Source organism: Sus scrofa, chromosome 12 (genome assembly GCF_000003025.6).
Source record: "Sus scrofa isolate TJ Tabasco breed Duroc chromosome 12, Sscrofa11.1, whole genome shotgun sequence".
NCBI lineage: Eukaryota > Metazoa > Chordata > Mammalia > Artiodactyla > Suidae > Sus > Sus scrofa.
In genome coordinates, this window is record NC_010454.4 from 49385277 (window position 1) to 49402226 (window position 16950).

A 16950-nucleotide genomic window follows, 5' to 3' on the forward strand; every position below is an offset into this window, starting at 1 on the left:
TCACGTGAAGCAGGTGCTTTACACGACGATGCCTGCCCTCCTCCGGAACGTCTCCCAGTTTTCCTCAGTGCTTCCAAAAGAATTAGGGTTAGGTCTCAGCATATTCTGAGAAAGGAAATCCCATCCATGTCCAAGAGGAAATCATTCATGCATTGAAAATAATTCCCATACCTAGCTGTGGTAGGCCCCAAAAGATACGCAGGTCCTAATCCCTGAAATAAACTTTAAACATAGTAAAAAGGACTTTGTAGATGTGACTATTAGGGGTCTTCAATCTGGGGAGATCATTCTGGACTATCCAAGTGGGCCCTGAGTGTAATCACAAGAGTTCCTGTAAGAGAGAGGTGGAGAGATATCTGACCACAGAAGTGAAAAAAGGCAGTGTAATGGAAATAGAACCTGGAGTGATGTGACCACAAGCCAAGGAATGCCAGTAGCCGCTAGAAACTGGAGGAAGCAAGGAACAGATTTCCCTCTGGAGTCTCCCAAAAGAACTCTCCCAGCTGACACCTTGAAGTTAGACCTGTAGGAACCCATTTTGGGCTTGTGTCCTCTAGAACCATAAGGGAATACATTTCTGTTGTTTTAAGTTGCTATAGTTGTGGTAATTTGTTACAGCAGCAGTGGGAAACTAATACACTGGATCTCACAGTCTCCTACTTAGACCACAAAGCTTCCATAAAAGCACTTTTTTGTCCAAATTAATGTTGCTAAGGGGGGAATACGAGTGAGGGAACCTCCTCTTCTGCCTTCTTGCTATTACAATATAATCTCGCATACACTATATGTATGGTCAAGCTTACACTTTATGATATTGGGGCAGTTTTTTTCAATGGGGGAAAAGTTACAGTATACACAAAAATAAAAATTTTATATATTAAATATTTGAAAAAGAAATGTAAAAGTACCAAAAAAGCATCACTGACAAATATTTATACAGCATTTAGATGGAAAAGTCGTTTTTTTCTAAGCGTGACACAAAACAAATTAAACTTCATAAAAATATCAAATTTAGCTTGAGTGAGAGATGCCCTAAAAAGTTAAAGACAAATGGGAAATTGGGGAATACATTTGTAACATAAATGGCAAAGAGATACTATCCTAAAACATGAAGTGTTTCCATTTATCATTAAGATAAAATTGTTCCCAAAGGGCCAAAACTATGAACAGGCAATTTTGAAAGAATAAATCACAAAGAAATATGTAAAAATCTATCCAACCACACTCATAAACCAAAAAATTCAAATAAAAAAATGCATTAACCTACTTATCAAAGATAAAACACCCAGTGAAGCCAAGTGAGATAAGAAGTATTCTAATAAACTGCTAATCAAGGTATAAAATGGTGCACATTTTTTTGGCAAACTGAAAGGCAGAATATTTACCAATTTTTATTTTATTTTTTAAATTTATTTTCATGATGCAAAGTATCTTTTCTTTTTTTGATCCTCCTCTTAGAAAAAATTTTAAATTATAGTTGATTTACAGTGTTTCTTCAATTTCTGTGGTACAGCAATTGACCTGACCACACACAGTTCCCTGTGCTGTACAGTAGGCCCCCACTGCCTATCCATTCCAAATGAAGACAATTTTTAAATCTGCATTTCCTTAGCATGAGTGTGCACACACACACATCACTTTTATGAATTTAACCAGTAGAACTGATTTCAGATGTATGGAAAGATTTATACTAAATAAGGACACTAATTCCATTATTTGCAATTGCAAATAGGAAATAATTTATATCAACAGGGGTTTGGTTAAAGAGATTATAGTTTATACATAAAATGGAATGCTCTGAAGCCTTTAGATCTGTAGGTTGACATGTGAAGAGTTATACTAGGTTGGAGTTTTCTGGTGGTGCAGTGGGTTAGGGATCTGGCATTGTCACTGCAGCAGCTTGGACCAAGGCTGTGGCATGGGTTCAGTCCTTGGCCTGGGAACTTACACGTGCTGTGGGTACATCCAAATATGTCTAAAAATAAGAGTCATACTAGGTAATGCGGAAAGGGAAAAAACAGATTATAGAACAGTATAGTGTTTTTGCATATGTTTGTGTGTGTGTGCATTTGTTTGGAAAGCTAAACAACTGTCAACCGTTGTTCCTTTTAAAAATGGGATTATTGTGGGAATGGTGTAAAAGAGTGATAACATTCTGTATTTTTTGAACTTTTACAACATGATATATTAAATGTATGATACAATTTTTAAGTAGCAAAGAGATTCCCAGTTTGGAGTGAAAAAGAAGAGACAAATTCCAAGGGAAAGGAATCTCTCCAACTGTTAAAGAAATCCTATGATCTGGGTGGGTGGACAGAATGCTGAGAACCCTGTCCTTGGTCAGCCTTTAGGAAGCTGAGTGAGCTGATCTAGCCCGCCCAGGGATGCCACCACACAGAATCATCCCTTGAGGCTTGAGATGAGTGTTCAGATGGAAGAAAGGCCAGAGGCACAGGGGTCTGGGGAGTAAACAAGAAACTCTGTTGTGCAGCAGTGTTCAAAGTGCTGGTGGGTAGAAGCGAGGGTGGACTTTGTTGTAACACTTCAGGGTAAACAGTGAGACTGTCTTTCTGTTCATTCAGATGAGTAGTAGATCAGAGAACAATAGGGGTGAAGAAAACCTCAACGATTACTTTGTGCCTCTCTCAAGTACATGCCCAGAGAAACTGAAGGACCTACTCAAGGTCGAGAACATTGTGGGTGAGGGGAGGTGATGAGCTGAGAACCATGTGTCAGGTCTTCCTTAGCAGTTTTCTTGACCCTGGAGGAAGCTCACTCTTTGTAACCCTGAGTTTGTAACACCGAAGTTTGGTGACTAAAAAAGGACCAGGAAATAGCCATTTCCCCCCATGTTTTTGATGGTATTGGCCAGCATGATCCTAAAGACATGAAATAAATTGGTAAGTTAGGTGGTTAGTCATAAACTTGGATGATATTTTAGAGATGAGGGTATATAAAATAACCAGATTCTTTCTCTCCTCTTTTCCCACCTGATAAACCTTCTTTCTGACATCCTAGGAACATCTTCTGCTTAGAGGAAGATAAAAGGAGTTCCCCTGTGCACATTTGAGCACTTTTAGCAAAACTTAAAATAGTACATCATTCTTGGTAGAGAGGATGGACTACAATGATGGTGTTAGAGCTGCCAGGACTGGTTATTGCTGGATGATATAGAAAAGGAAGCCCGAATCGCTCATGCTTAACCCACTGATTTTATTACATCATTTCCTTCCTCTGATCTTTCAACAGTCTCAAGGCATCTTATCCAATTTCTCCATTTTTTTCCTCATCTTCCACGCTTATCGCTCTAAATCCCGTTTGCTTGCAGTTCTATCCCATCTCTCCTTGTTCCCCCTCTGTCATCCTCATTTTCCCAAACCTTCTACCTGCAATCTTGTTTTGCTTCCTTCCCTCATGTCCTTTCTCTTCTTCTCCATCTCACCCCATCCTTTCAATCCCTTGATCCTCATAAATTATCATGGAGAAGCCAAGCCTTCAGGTGCAGATCAAAGGGAAGTTCTAGGGAAATTAGTTGGGAAACATCAAGGGCACAGTAGAGATGCCAGGGCTGCGCATCTAAAGGGAATCTAGAAGGAAAATATAGCTAAATAATGACTAAAGGCTGGTAGGCATATATCACCATGTAATTTGTATTTACAGATGTGGATTTTCTTACCTAGAAAGTTTGGGTACTGAGAGTGAGAATTTAGAGAGGAATTTCATATTGGGTATTCTGGATATATTTTTTAAATGTTTAAATAGTAAGGTTATAAATGTTTATCTTTTCAAAGAATTTGAAACACATAAGGATAGCTGAGGAAGTTTCGGTTTTGTATTATAAGATTCATCATTTATGTTAATGGAGTTCTAAAATTTTGCACGGAGGGATCATGCTCCCCAGAGTTACTAGAAGATACATGACCATACAGCTTCCCATCTGTCCCCTCTACATCCTATGGTATCTTGTGTGATATGAGAGGAATGGGCTGTTTTGGGGCGGGGGGGGGGGCAGTGGTGCTTGTAGAAGCCTTATGGGAAAGATAAAATAATCTTGATATTTAGGTCTATGTTTTATAAACAGACCAGCTACCCGAACTTGAGATAATCACATGACCCCCTAGGAAGGCTGCTGGGATACTTTTGGGAACCCTGGCTGGAAACAACCAGAGTCATTCTCTGTGAGATATGCATGTGTAAGCATTCAAAGCTTCCCAGGTTTCACTTCTCAGAAAAGGGGCACACAGTGACTGAAGTCATAGTTTGTCAAGGTTGACCTGGCAGCGCCTACACACCCATTTTCTATCACTGGGCAGGGCTTCTCTGGGAAATAAGAATGATCTACCAAAAATTCCAAATGCTCAGAGACTCAGAAGTAGTTCTGGATCATTTGTCCTAGTTACTGGCCTCAGAGGATTTCTCCTTGGGTCTAGAAAGAGAGGAATGGACACATGACCTCATCCAGCCACTGACCTCCTCCCCCTGAGTACCCGCCAGAGGGCGCCCTGGACATCAGGGTTCCGGAGGCTGTAAATGATTGGATTCAGCATAGGGTTGAGGACAGTGTTAAAAATTCCAACAGCTTTATCCTTGTCTGAAAGCTTGGCTGAGCCTAGTCGCATGTAGTTAAAGATACCAGTCCCATAGAAGATGGCAACCACAGTGAGATGGGAGCCACACGTGGAGAAGGCTTTCTTCCTTCCCTCTGCTGAGCGAATTCGTAGAACAGCAGCTGCTACATGGATGTAGGAGGTGACAATGAGAGCCATGGGGGTACCTGCCATAATAAAACCCACACCAAAGAGCAGCAGCTCATTGAGCTGGGTGCTGGAGCAGGAGAGCTGGAAGAGCTGTGGGAGGTCACAGTAGAAGTGATTGATCACACTGGGGCCACAGAAGTTGAGGGTGATATGGCAACAGTGTGGGTCAGTGCATTGGTGAAGGCACAAGCCCAGGACACAGCCACCAACATCCTCTGGACCATCTGGCTCATGCGGCTGCTGTAAGTGAGGGGTCGGCAGATGGCCAAGAATCGGTCATAGGCCATGGCTGTCAACAGGAAGCAGTCTACACCAACCAGGAGATGGAAGAAGAAAAGCTGTGTGAGGCAGGCTGCGTAGGGAACTGTGTGCTTGTGGGACAAGAGACGACTCAACATTGAGGGGACAGTGACAGTGATGCACCCAATGTCCAGCACCGACAGGTTCCCCAGGAAGAAGTACATGGGGGTGTGGAGTTTGGGCTCCACCAGGATGGCCGCCAGGATGCTGAGGTTGCCCCCGACTGTGAGCAGGTAGGCAAAGAAGAAGAGTACAAAGACAGCTGGTCGCAGCCCTGGTGTCTCCACCAAGCCCAGCAGGATGAACTCAGTTACGACTGTTCCACTGGCCCCAGATTTTGGCTGCCTTAGTTCCTGCAAGGAAATATCCAAGGAGATGAGGAATCATTTTTCTCAATATATTTTGAATAAATTTTATTCAAAAAGAAGAAACAGAGTTCCTTCTGCATGCTGACCACTGAGCTCGCCCTCTTGAAGTAAAGACATTCCCCCTCCCCAGGCCACACAGCACTCGTTAACTCTATCACTGCAGTTTATCGCCACAGCTTTGCCTCATTCACAGGCACGTGGGAGTCCTTTCCCAATGTAAGCATGTATCAAATCATCATGTAATTCTTTAAATACGTTACAGTTTTATCTGTCGATTACACCCCTATTAAGCTAAAAAAGAACATTTTATAAGCTAAAACATGAAAAGTCCAGGAACAGATCTAAAGTAATACAGGCATTTAGTGTATAATATAGGCAGCATCTTAAAGGAATGGGAAAACATATTATTTAATAAATGCTTTAGGGCGATAACACAGCTATCTGGAAAAACAGAACTTGTATACATATCTCATATATTTTGCAAAAATAAATTCTAAATGGATCAAAGATTTAAATGTAAATATTAAACCATATAGTTATTGGGGGAAACGGGAGACTTTTAATAGTGCATATATGACTCAAAATGTAGAAATATTTTATCAAAATGGACAAATCTATAAAAATTCAAAAATTCTGACAAATTAGCCAAGTGTAACTACATCCCCCCAAACCACATTCTCTCTCTGCTTCCGGGTTAGGATTGGCCACACGGGGAATTTACACGATAGCTGTAAGGCAGACGTGAGAAGGGGAAAGAGCACTCTGGCAACACCTTCCAAATTACAAACGTATTTTTCCTTTTACCTGGCAGTTCCGCTTCTGGGAATTTATCCAATAGATATATGGCCACTTATAAGCAATGATGTATGTGTGAGCTTATTTGTTGCAGCGTTTTTGTAATACCAAATAATTGCAAATAACCTGTTTATAATAGAGGGTTTACTAAATTAATTATGGAATATTCTTCCAATGGAATATTTTACAGCTGTAGGAAATAGCTCTGTCCGTGCTGATTTGAAAGATATCAAATATTATTAAATGTAAAACAGTTTGTAGAATATATACACCATATAGTGCGCTTTTGCCTTGCATTAAAAAGGAGGGAAAGACACAGATATACAAAAATCCATTTATTTCCTTTATACCATTGATATATATTGGAGAAAAACATACTGCAAAACATATTAAAAAAAAAACTAAAAAGTGAAATTCTTATAACGTTAGATGACTAAAGCAGAATGCAAAACTACCCAACATGGTATCATTTCAATATTAACACAAATACACACATGCACTAGAACACACACAGAAAGTAGAAGGAAATAACCAAACCTTATCAGTGGTGTGAGTAATTAAATGGATGGTTTATATCATCTTTCTTCTACTCTATTTTCTGATTTGTCTGTAACTGATAGAGATTTTTAAGAATATTTTATGAAGTACCGCTTCCTGAACATGATCATGACATAGCTGCTGAGTCTCAAATCACAATAAACTAATTGAACAAAAGAGACACCAGGAGTTCCCATCGTGGCTCAGCAGTTGATGAACCTGACGAGCATCCATGAGGACATGGGTTCAATCCCTGGCCTTGCTCGGTGGGTTAAGTATCTGGCTTTGCGGTGAGCTGTGGCGTAGGTCACAGACGTGGCTCGGATCCAGAGTTGCTGTGGCTGTGGCAGCTACAGCTCCGATTCAACCCCTAGCCTGGGAATCCCCATATGCCGCGGGTGTGGCCCTAAAAAAAAGAGAGAGAGAGAGAGCGAGAAACCAGAAACCTTTTCCCCTATACTAGCTGCTGTTCAGGCTGTCCCAGTATCTTAGATACTGACTGACTTCCTTGGGACATTCTCTGACAAAATCACAGCTAGCAGCTGTTAGGAGACTTACACTGGGTTAGCCACTGTGCACAGTGTAAGTGCTTTGCATGTGGTTATCATTCCTCACAACCTCCCCAGGAAATGGATACCGTTTTTACAGAAAGAACATGAGTCACCGAAAGCAAGCGGCTGAAGGCAAGGTTATAACCTGGGCATTCTGATTCCAGAGACCCCACTCTTAACCTTTACACATACAGTCAAGGCACCTCAAGGATCAGAAACCCACGTTCTTCTCCAGCAGTTCTCTCTCAGTCTCTTTTTGACCCATTGTTATGACTCAGAGATCCACTCCCATACTCACGGAAGCTGTGCCCTTGTAGATCACGCGGTCTTGCCTTGGAGGTTGCTGTAGCTCGAGTCCAAACTAGTGCCTAGTGCCTAGTGTGGGGTCATTTCCCTTTTTATTTTAACCCCTGTCATCAGATTGCAAACTCTGTGGCTTCCTATGTTTCCCCCATTGAATAGCCTTCTTTCAGTGTCACATGGTCAAAGTCTTCAAGACTCGGTCGAATGCTGTCTCCCCCAGAAATGCCTCCTTGGTCTGTGTCCATTTTAAGGCAATGTTCACACCTTCAACATTCCCTTTAATTTTATTCTACATGGCATGTACCACTATGCCTTCTACCACAATCATTTATTGACATAGTGTAGCTCCTCCAGTTCAATTTTTTTTTTCTTTTTAGGGCCGCACCCATGGCATATGGAGGTTCCCAGGCTAGGGGTCGAATCAGAGCTGTAGCTGCTGGTCTACACCATAGCCACAGCAACGCAGGATCCAAGCTGCTTTTTTGAACTACATCATAGTTCATGGCAATGCCGATCCTTAACCCACTGAGCAAGGCCGGGGATCGAACCTGCATCCTCGTTGATGCTAGCCAGATTCATTAACCGCTGAGACATGACGGGAACTCCACTTCCACTTCAATATAAGGATGAGATTTACGGCTCATTCAACTTTAGGAACTGTATGCATAAACTCATTTTAATTTTGCATTGTTTCATAAATAAATGAAAAACTGCACTGGTTGACAAAGAGGTTTCCTGACAAAGAGGACATCATTGTGGGCTATGGTAGTGAGGAAAGGGTTTCTGGACAAGTGAGAATGTGTGGTAAACTTTGAAGGACTGATTTGATTTGGAGGAGGTTCAGAGTCAAGTGAAAGGCACAAGCCGTCCTCTGTAGGGATAACTCCCCCATTTGTCTAGATGGGCATGTAGAGCTTGTGGCAATCTGTACACTGACACACAGCTCTTTATGTAAACTTCCTGCATTTTCTACAGTTGGAAGATATAGTTATCAAAAACAAGTAAGTCATGAGCCAGAATAATATGCTCCCCTAGTAGCTTCTGTCCAGACTTCAATCAACAAGGGACAAAGCTTACATGAAATCTCCTTAAAGTCTGGTTGTTCACCAAACTGTACAATCAGGGCATCTGTGGCTGATGGAATCACAAGAATGATCATTAGTGAGAAGGCTTCTGGATCACCATTCTGGAGGGTCCACGTGTCCCAGGCTTCCCTCTTGTGCTGTGACCACTCCCTCCTCTGAAATTCCAATAGGTCCTTCATGCACTAGGGTTGGTCTTAGGGACTCGGTCAAGCTTCTCAGAAAGGGTTATATTTTGGGCAGGAAAGTGAAATACTGAACCTCCTCCCACTCACCCCAACAAAAACCAGTTCATCTACAAAAAGGGGGCACTGGTAAAGGTGCCTGGAAGAGAAAACTCAATGGTTAGTCTTAGCTTTTCTACTCACCTGATACGTCATCCTGAGCAGGTCTCTTATTTGTGCTTTTGAGACTTTGGTTGCTGCATCAGTAAAACCATGAGGCTTGACTTACTCAGTAACAATTAAAGTTCCTTCCCGGTTACATGGAAGCAGAGGGAGGGCCATGAAAAACTCACTTTTTTATGGCACAGTGCCCAGCAAGGTTTCACGGAAATGGCTGTAAAAAGGGGGAAAAAATCTGCACAAGCTCAGTCCACTACCTGGAGGCAAGGGAGGGGCTATATATACAGAAAAGAGATAGAGAGGCTGAGATCGTCTCTGTCACGGGACTTTTCCACATGACAGTTTTATCATCTTGGGACCTGGAAATGAGCCCACAAAGGATAAGGAGGAGATGGGGAAAGCTAAGGACAGGTAAATAACACAAGCCCTAATAAATACTGTAGTGGTAAAGCAGTGGGGCCTCACACCTCTGCGGTGACTCAATTTTTTCAAACATCCTCATCACCATCCCCCACGTTAATACCGTAATAACTCCATTTAACAGATGGGGACATGGGGGAACTGTCTGCTTCCCCAAAGTCACGTGGGAACTAGAAGTAGAGACAGGACGGAATCTGGTCCCCAGACTAACAGTGTTGCTCTCCTAAACGTTTGGTCTCTACAGGACCTGGGGGGAAAGATTAGCTTCCTTCCAAACCTGAGGAGGAGTAAGAGAGCCAGGAAAGGAGGAAGAAGCTGGAGAAGCCTTTCCCAACTTCAACTGCCTAACGAATCCTCAGGAACAAAATACATTCCCACCCGGGACCTTGTTAGCAAGGGCCACAGAGACTGAGTCTTGGGAGTCCCGTGATAATGATCCTGAGAGGTGGTGCTGGGAGGAAAACTTCCCCTGGGAAGTTGCTGCCCGACCATGAACTTCTAGGCCAGACCCTCAGAAGATAAAAGTCTAGTGATAGAGATGATGGAAAAAGGAAACTGGAGAGGCTGTGTGCCTCCCCTGGATTCTTATGTCCTTCTCCTGTAATTACCCGTGTGATAACACACTCTCTGTGGGAAGCCTGCTGGACTCTGTAGGTGAGCAGACCTGCTCATCTAGTTATCAACCACTACCAAGCCCCTTTGGACCTCAGTCTCCTTTTCTGTAAAATGAGAGTAATGTCCCCTCTTAGGGTTGCTGGGAAGATTAAATGAATTAGCACGCATAAAGCTCCTATGAGGAGACCACCAATACTGTAAGCAACGTAATAAAAAACTGATAATATTCATCACATCCTTGTCGTGTCAATGATACTATGTCATAGGCTCTTTTATACACAGAATCCCAATCAAGCCTTACAGCAATTTTATGAGGTAGACACCTTTATTATTCCCATTTCATAGATAAATAAATTGAAGTTCAGAGTGGTTCAGTAATCTGCCTTAGACTTTGAGGAATTGGGGTTCAAACTTGCATTTGCCTGATTGTGAGGTACAAGATCTCAACAATTATGTGATTTACTCTCCTACCCTCTTCCAATTCACCTCTCTCCTCCAAACAATATACACTTAGCTTCTGTTGTCTGTGATAAATATTGCTTCAACTAGATCATGGACTATGCTCCAGGGATGAGCCTAAGCATCAGGCTCTCAGGAATAGCAGCCTCTACTTCACCCCAATAGCCAGTAGCCCAGTCCATAGCACTAAGATCAACTTCCAGCTGTTCCCGCCATGTAACTCTCTTGCTCTCTCATTGTATCTGCTGACTGTCACTGCGAAGAATTAGTCTTGACTTGATGATCTTATGGAGAGTTGACCCTCCAGAGTTAGGCTCAAGGAGGTAACATATGATTGTTAAGGCTTTACAGCATATAATATATAATATAAAAACATAAAAGTACTATACATAAAAATTATAAATGATAGCAGAAGCTTAAAGATCAATAAAATCCACAAGGAAAATAAAATATAGCTCTTAAATAATTCTTCTGTAAAGGAGAAAAACTATCGCTCCAGTGATGCTGACATGTTTTCATGTGCTTGTTGGCCATGTGTGTATCTGTTTTGGAGAAGTGCCTATTCAGGTCTTTTGCCAATTTTTCACTCGGGTTGTTGCTGTTTTTTTTTTGTTTGTTTGTTTGTTTGTTTGTTGTTTTTTGCTGTTGAGTTGTATACGTTGTTTGTATATTTTAGAGATTAAGCCCTTGTCAGTTGCATCGTTTGAAACTACTTTCTCCCATTCTGTAAGTTTTTTTTTTTTATGGTTTCCTTTGCTGTGCAAAAGCTTGTCAGTTTGCTTAGATCCCAATGGTTTATTTTTACTTTTATTTCTGTTGTCTTGGGAGATTGACCTAAGAAAACATTTGTAAAGTTGATGTCAGAGAATGTTTTGCCTGTGTTATTTTCTAGGAGTTGGATGGTGTCTTGTCTTACATTTAAGTCTTTAAGCCATTTTGAGTTTCTTTTTGTGCATGTTTGTGAGGGTGTGTTCCAGTTTCATTGATTTACATGCAGCTGCTCTGGGAGCACTCTAGACCACTGCAAAAGAGAAGCAGAAAACCCTGTGGGGCTCAAACACTGAGGATGACTGCATAGAAAAGTATAGGGAGCATCTTACCTGAGTCACCCCATCCTCCAGTCCAGAGCAGGTCATCACCAACAGGGATGTCCTTGAAGGACAGCGGGAGAACCCTAGCAAGCCTTATTACCATACCGTGGACATTTGCAGACTTAGCCACCAAGAGCCCCTAGAGTTTTCACCAATGCTGAATACAGCCAATGGAGCTGTGCAGAGTCCCTGCCACTGAGTCTCCTCCCCTGGGCTGGAGCTGTCACTGCAGTGAGACTTGCCTCCAGGGCCCCAGTCACTACTATAAGAACATCAAAGCACCTCCCCATTGACAGGAGCTGCTCTGCACCATATTCCCTGGGTCCCAAGTCACAGCTTTGACCTACTATCACCAGGGAGTGCAACCATTGCCCTGTTCCCTGCCCCTGAGTCCTGAGTCTTGGCATAGATTCCCATCACCAGGCTGCATTGCTGCTGCTCTGCTCCATGCCCCCCAAGGCTAGCCAGGACTTGGAACTGCCATCTCCAGGGTGTGCTATTGCTGCACCTTGCCACGTGAGGCCAAGATACCACTGCACCCTCTCATCCCAAAGCCTGTGTCACTACTGCATTTTCCCTCTCTATTAGACCCTGAGTCACTGCACTGAGCCTCAGACCCCAGTTCCATGGGAGATTGGCACATGCCTCCAGCTCAGACCAGTGCCACCACCACAGCAAGTGCACCTGATCCCAGGGCCCCAGCTCCCCTGCCACTCTGAGAGCCAGCACACCAAACCTGGTGCCAAGAGGGATCCCCTCAGCTACAGCTTCCCCTGACAGGAAAAACTGGACAACAGGAGGACTCCTACAAACTTTGCACTGAGTACCCCAATAGTTCTGCTACTGCCACCTGCAGAGCCCCATAGTTTGGCCACCAACATTGACTTCAGCAGAATGAGATACATCAACTAATGTGCTTCTGTGCATAAACAAAGTAATCAATAAATTTAAAAGGCAACCTACAGAATGGGAGAAAATATTTGCAAACCATGTATTTAATAAGGTATTAATATCCAAAATATATAAAGAACTCATACCACACAATATCAAATAAAAGCAAATAATCCACTTTTAGAACTGGACAAAGGACCTGAAAAACATTTTTCCAAAGAAGACATCGAATGGCTGACAGGTACATGAAAGGGTGTTCAACATCACTAGCCATCAGGGAAATGCAAATCAAAACCACAATGAGATATTAACACACACATGTTGGTATGGCTACTATCAAAAAGACAAAAAATAACAACTGTTGGTGAGGTTGCAGAGAAAAGGGAACACTTGTGCACTATTGGTGGGAATGTAAATTAGTATAACTGTATGGAAAACAGTACAGCATTTCCTCAAAAATTTAAATATAGAACGGCAATATGATCTGGCAATCCCACTTCTAATTTCATAGACAAAGGAGTGAAATCACTATCTAAAAGAGGTATCTGTACTCCCATGTTCACTGCAGTGTTAGTCATAATACCCAAGAAATGGAAATACCGTAGATGTCCTTCAGCAGGTGATTAAGTAAAGAAAACTTACACACTTGCATATACATGCACACATGGCAGTATTATTCTGCCATAAAAAAGAAGGAACTCCTGTCACTTGGAACAATATGGATGGAATTTGATGTCATTTTGCTAAGTGAAATAAGCCATACAGAGAAAGACAAATTCTTTTTATGTTTTATTTTTAACAATGTTTTTATTGTTACTTCCCCAATACAATTTTTTTTCTACTGTACAGCATGGTGACCCAGTTATACATTCTTTTTTCTCACATTATCATGCTCCATCATAAGTAACTAGACATAGTTTCCAGTGCTACACAGCACAATCTCATGGCTAATCCATTCCAAAGGCAATAGTCTGCATCTGTCAACCCCAAGCTCCCAATCCATCCCACTCCCTCCCCCTCGGCAACCACAAGTCTCTTCTGCAAGTCCATGCTTTTCTTTTCTGTGGAAAGGGTCCTTTGTGCCTTTTATTAGATACCAGATGTAAGTGATATCTTATGCTATTTGTCTCTTTCTGACTTACTTCACTCAGTATGAGAGTCTCTAGTTCCATCCATGTTGCTGCAAATGGCATTATTTTGTTCTTTTTTATGGCTGAGTAGTATTCCCTTGTGTATGTATACCACATCTTCCTAATCCAGTCATCTGTCAATGGACATTTGGGTTGTTTCCATGTCTTGGCTATTGTGAATAGTGCTGCAATGAACATGAGGGTGCACATGTCTTTTTTAAGGAAAGTTTTGTCCGGATATATACCCAAGAGTGAGGTTGCTGGGTCATATGGTAGTTCTATGCATAGTTTTCTAAGGTACCTCCATACTGTTCTCCATAGTGGTTGTAGCAGCTTACATTCCCACCAACAGTGCAGGAGGGTTCCCTTTTCTCCACACCCCCTCCAGCATTTATTTGTGGACTTATTAATGATGGCCATTGTGACTGGTGTGAGGTGGTATCTTATGGTAGTTTTGATTTTTATCTCTCTGAAAATCATTGATGTTGAGCATGTTTTCATGTGTTTGTTGGCCATCTGTATATCTTCCTTGGAGAAATGTCTATTCAGGTCTTTTGCCCATTTTTCAACTCGGTTGTTGGCTTTTTTCCTGTTGAGTTGTGTAAGTTGCTTGTATATCTTAGAGATTAAGGCCTTGTCAGTTGCATCATTTGACACTATTTTCCCCACTCCGTAAGTTGTCTCTGTGTTCTTTTTGGTTTCCTTTGCTGTGCAAAAGCTTGTCCATTTGATTAGGTCCCACTGGTTTATTTTTTATTTTACTGCTGTTGTTTTGGGAGACTGACCTGAGAGAATATTTGTAAGGCTGATGTCAGAGAATGTTTTGCCTATGTTCTCTTCCAAAGAGTTTGATGGTGTCTTGTCTTAAATTTAAGTCTTTCAGCCATTTTGAGTTTATTTTTGTGCATGGTATGAGGGTGTGTTCTAGTTTCATTGATTTGCATGCAGCTGTCCAGTTTTCCCAGAAATTCTTACGGAATAGACTTTCTTTTCCCATTTTATGTTCTTGCCTCCTTTGTCAAAGATTAATTGACCACAGATGTCTGGTTTATTTTTGGATTCTGTATTCTGTTCCATTGGTTGGTCTGTCTGTTTCTGTACCAGTACCACACTGTCTTGATGACTGTGGCTTTGTAATATTGGCTGAAGTCTGGGAAAGACATGCCTCCTGCTTTGTTTTTGTTCCTCAGGATTGCTTTGGCAATTCTGGGGCATTTGTGGCTCCATATAAATGCTATACAGTAGAAAAAATATATTTATATATATATATAAATAAATAAAAAATTTTTGGATTGTTTGTTTTAGCTCTGTGAAAAAATGTCATGGGTAATTTGATAGGGATTGCATTGAATCTGTAGATTGCTTTGGGTAGTATGGCCATTTTTACAATATTAATTTTTTCAATCCAGGAACATGGAATAGCTTTCCATTTCTTTACATCTTCTTTAATTTCCTTGGTTAATGTCTTACAGTTCTCAGTATATAAGTCCTTTACCTCCTTGGTTGGGTGTATTCCCAAGTATTTGATTTTTTAGGTGCAATTTTAAAAGGTTATTTTTGTATTCCTTTTCTAATATTTCATTTTTAGTATACCTAAAAGAGACCGATTTCTGAATGTTACTCTTATATCCTGCTACTTTGCTGAGTTTGTTGATCAGTTCAAGCAGTTTTGGGGTTGAGTCCTTAGGGTTTTCTATATATAATATCATGTCATCTGCAGAGAGTGACAGTTTTACCTCTTCTCTTCCTATTTGGATGCCTTTTATTTCTTTTGTTTGATGATTGCTGTGGCTAAGACTTCCAATACTATGTTGAATAAGAGTGGTGAGAGTGGGCACCCCTGTCTTGTTCCAGATTTTAGTGGGAAGGCTTTCAGCTTTTCTCCATTGAGTATCATACTTGCTGTGGGTTTGTCATAAATGGCTCCAATTATGTTAAGGAATGTTCCCTCTAGACACACTTTGGTAAGAGTTTTGATCATGAAAGATGTTGGACTTTGACAAATGCTTTTTCTGCATCTATTGAGATGATCATGTGGTTTTTGACTTTTCTTTTGTTAATGTGGTGTATGACATTGATTGTGTATGTTGAACCATCCTTGTGAACCTGGGATGAACCCCACCTGGTGGTGGTGTCTGATCTTTTTGATATGCTGTTGGATTTGGTTGGCTAGGATTTTGTTGAGAAGTTTTGCGTCTATATTCATCAAAGGTATTGGCTGATAGTTTTCTCTTTTGGTGGTATCTTTGTCCGGTTTTGAAATTAGGGTGATGGTGGCTTCATAGAATGTCTTTGGGAGTGTTCTTCTTCACGCTTTTGAAAAAGTTTAAGGAGGATGGGCACCACATCCTCTTTGTATGTGTGGTAGAATTTTCCTGTGAAGCCATCTGGTCCTGGACTTTTACTCGTATGGAGTGTTTTTATGACATATTCAATTTCGTTTCTAGTGACTGGTCTGTTCAGTTGGTCTATTTCTTCTTGATTCAGTTTTGCCAGGCTATAAGACTCTAGAAAGTTGTGCATTTCTTCTAGGTTGTCAAATTTGTTACTGTACAATTGTTCATAGTATTCTCTCATAGTTTTTTGTATTTATGTAGTATCAGTTGTGACTTCTCCCTTTTCATTTCTTATTTTGTTTGGGTCCTTTCTCTCCTCTGCTTAGTGAGTCTAGCCAGAGGTTTATCAATTTTGTTTACCTTTTCAAAGAACCAGCTCTTGGTTTCTTTGATTTTGTCTATTTTTTAAATCTCTATTTTATTGATTTCCTCTCTGATCTTTATGATTTCCTTCCTTCTGCTGAGTTTAGGTTTTGTTTGTTCTTCTTTTTCTCATTCATTTAGGTGGTGGGTTAAGTTGTTGACTTGAGGTTTTTCTTCTTTTTTGAGGAAGGCCTGTATGGCTATGAATTTCCCTCTGAGCACTGCTTTTGTGGCACCCCATAGATTTTGAGTGGTTATTCCTTCATTATCATTTCTCTTGAAGTGTTTTTTAATTTCCTTATTGATTTCCTCATTGACCCATTGGATTTTTTAGTAGCATGTTGTTTACTCTCCATGTAGTCAGCTTTTTTTTCTCATTTCATTTCCTGTGGTTGATTTCTAGTTTCATGCCATTGTGGTCAGAGAAGATACTTGAAATAATTTCTATACTCTTAAATGTGTTGAGGTTAGCTTTGTGCCCCAGTATGTGATCAATTCTTGAGAATGTTCCATGTGCACTTGAGAAGAATGTGTATTCTGATTTTTTTGGATGTTATGTCCTGAAAAGGTTGATTAAGTATAATTTTTCTATTGTGTCCTTTAGGATC

The 16950-nt window shown here is 41.1% G+C and overlaps 2 protein-coding genes across 2 annotated transcripts in view; one reads left to right on the forward strand and one right to left on the reverse strand.

Annotated features, from left to right (window-relative positions):
* LOC100517239 (olfactory receptor 139) overlaps positions 1-16950 on the forward strand; it is a 74870-nt gene that overhangs the window by 29691 nt on the left and 28229 nt on the right. The gene's annotated exons all lie outside the window — the stretch shown is intronic.
* Positions 3197-5440, reverse strand: LOC100517605 (olfactory receptor 3A1; the record flags this gene model as incomplete). Its single annotated transcript, XM_021066312.1, is given in 2 exon segments — positions 3197-4903; positions 4906-5440. Coding segments are annotated over 2 exon segments (984 nt in total), but the record flags the coding sequence as incomplete, so codon positions are not given.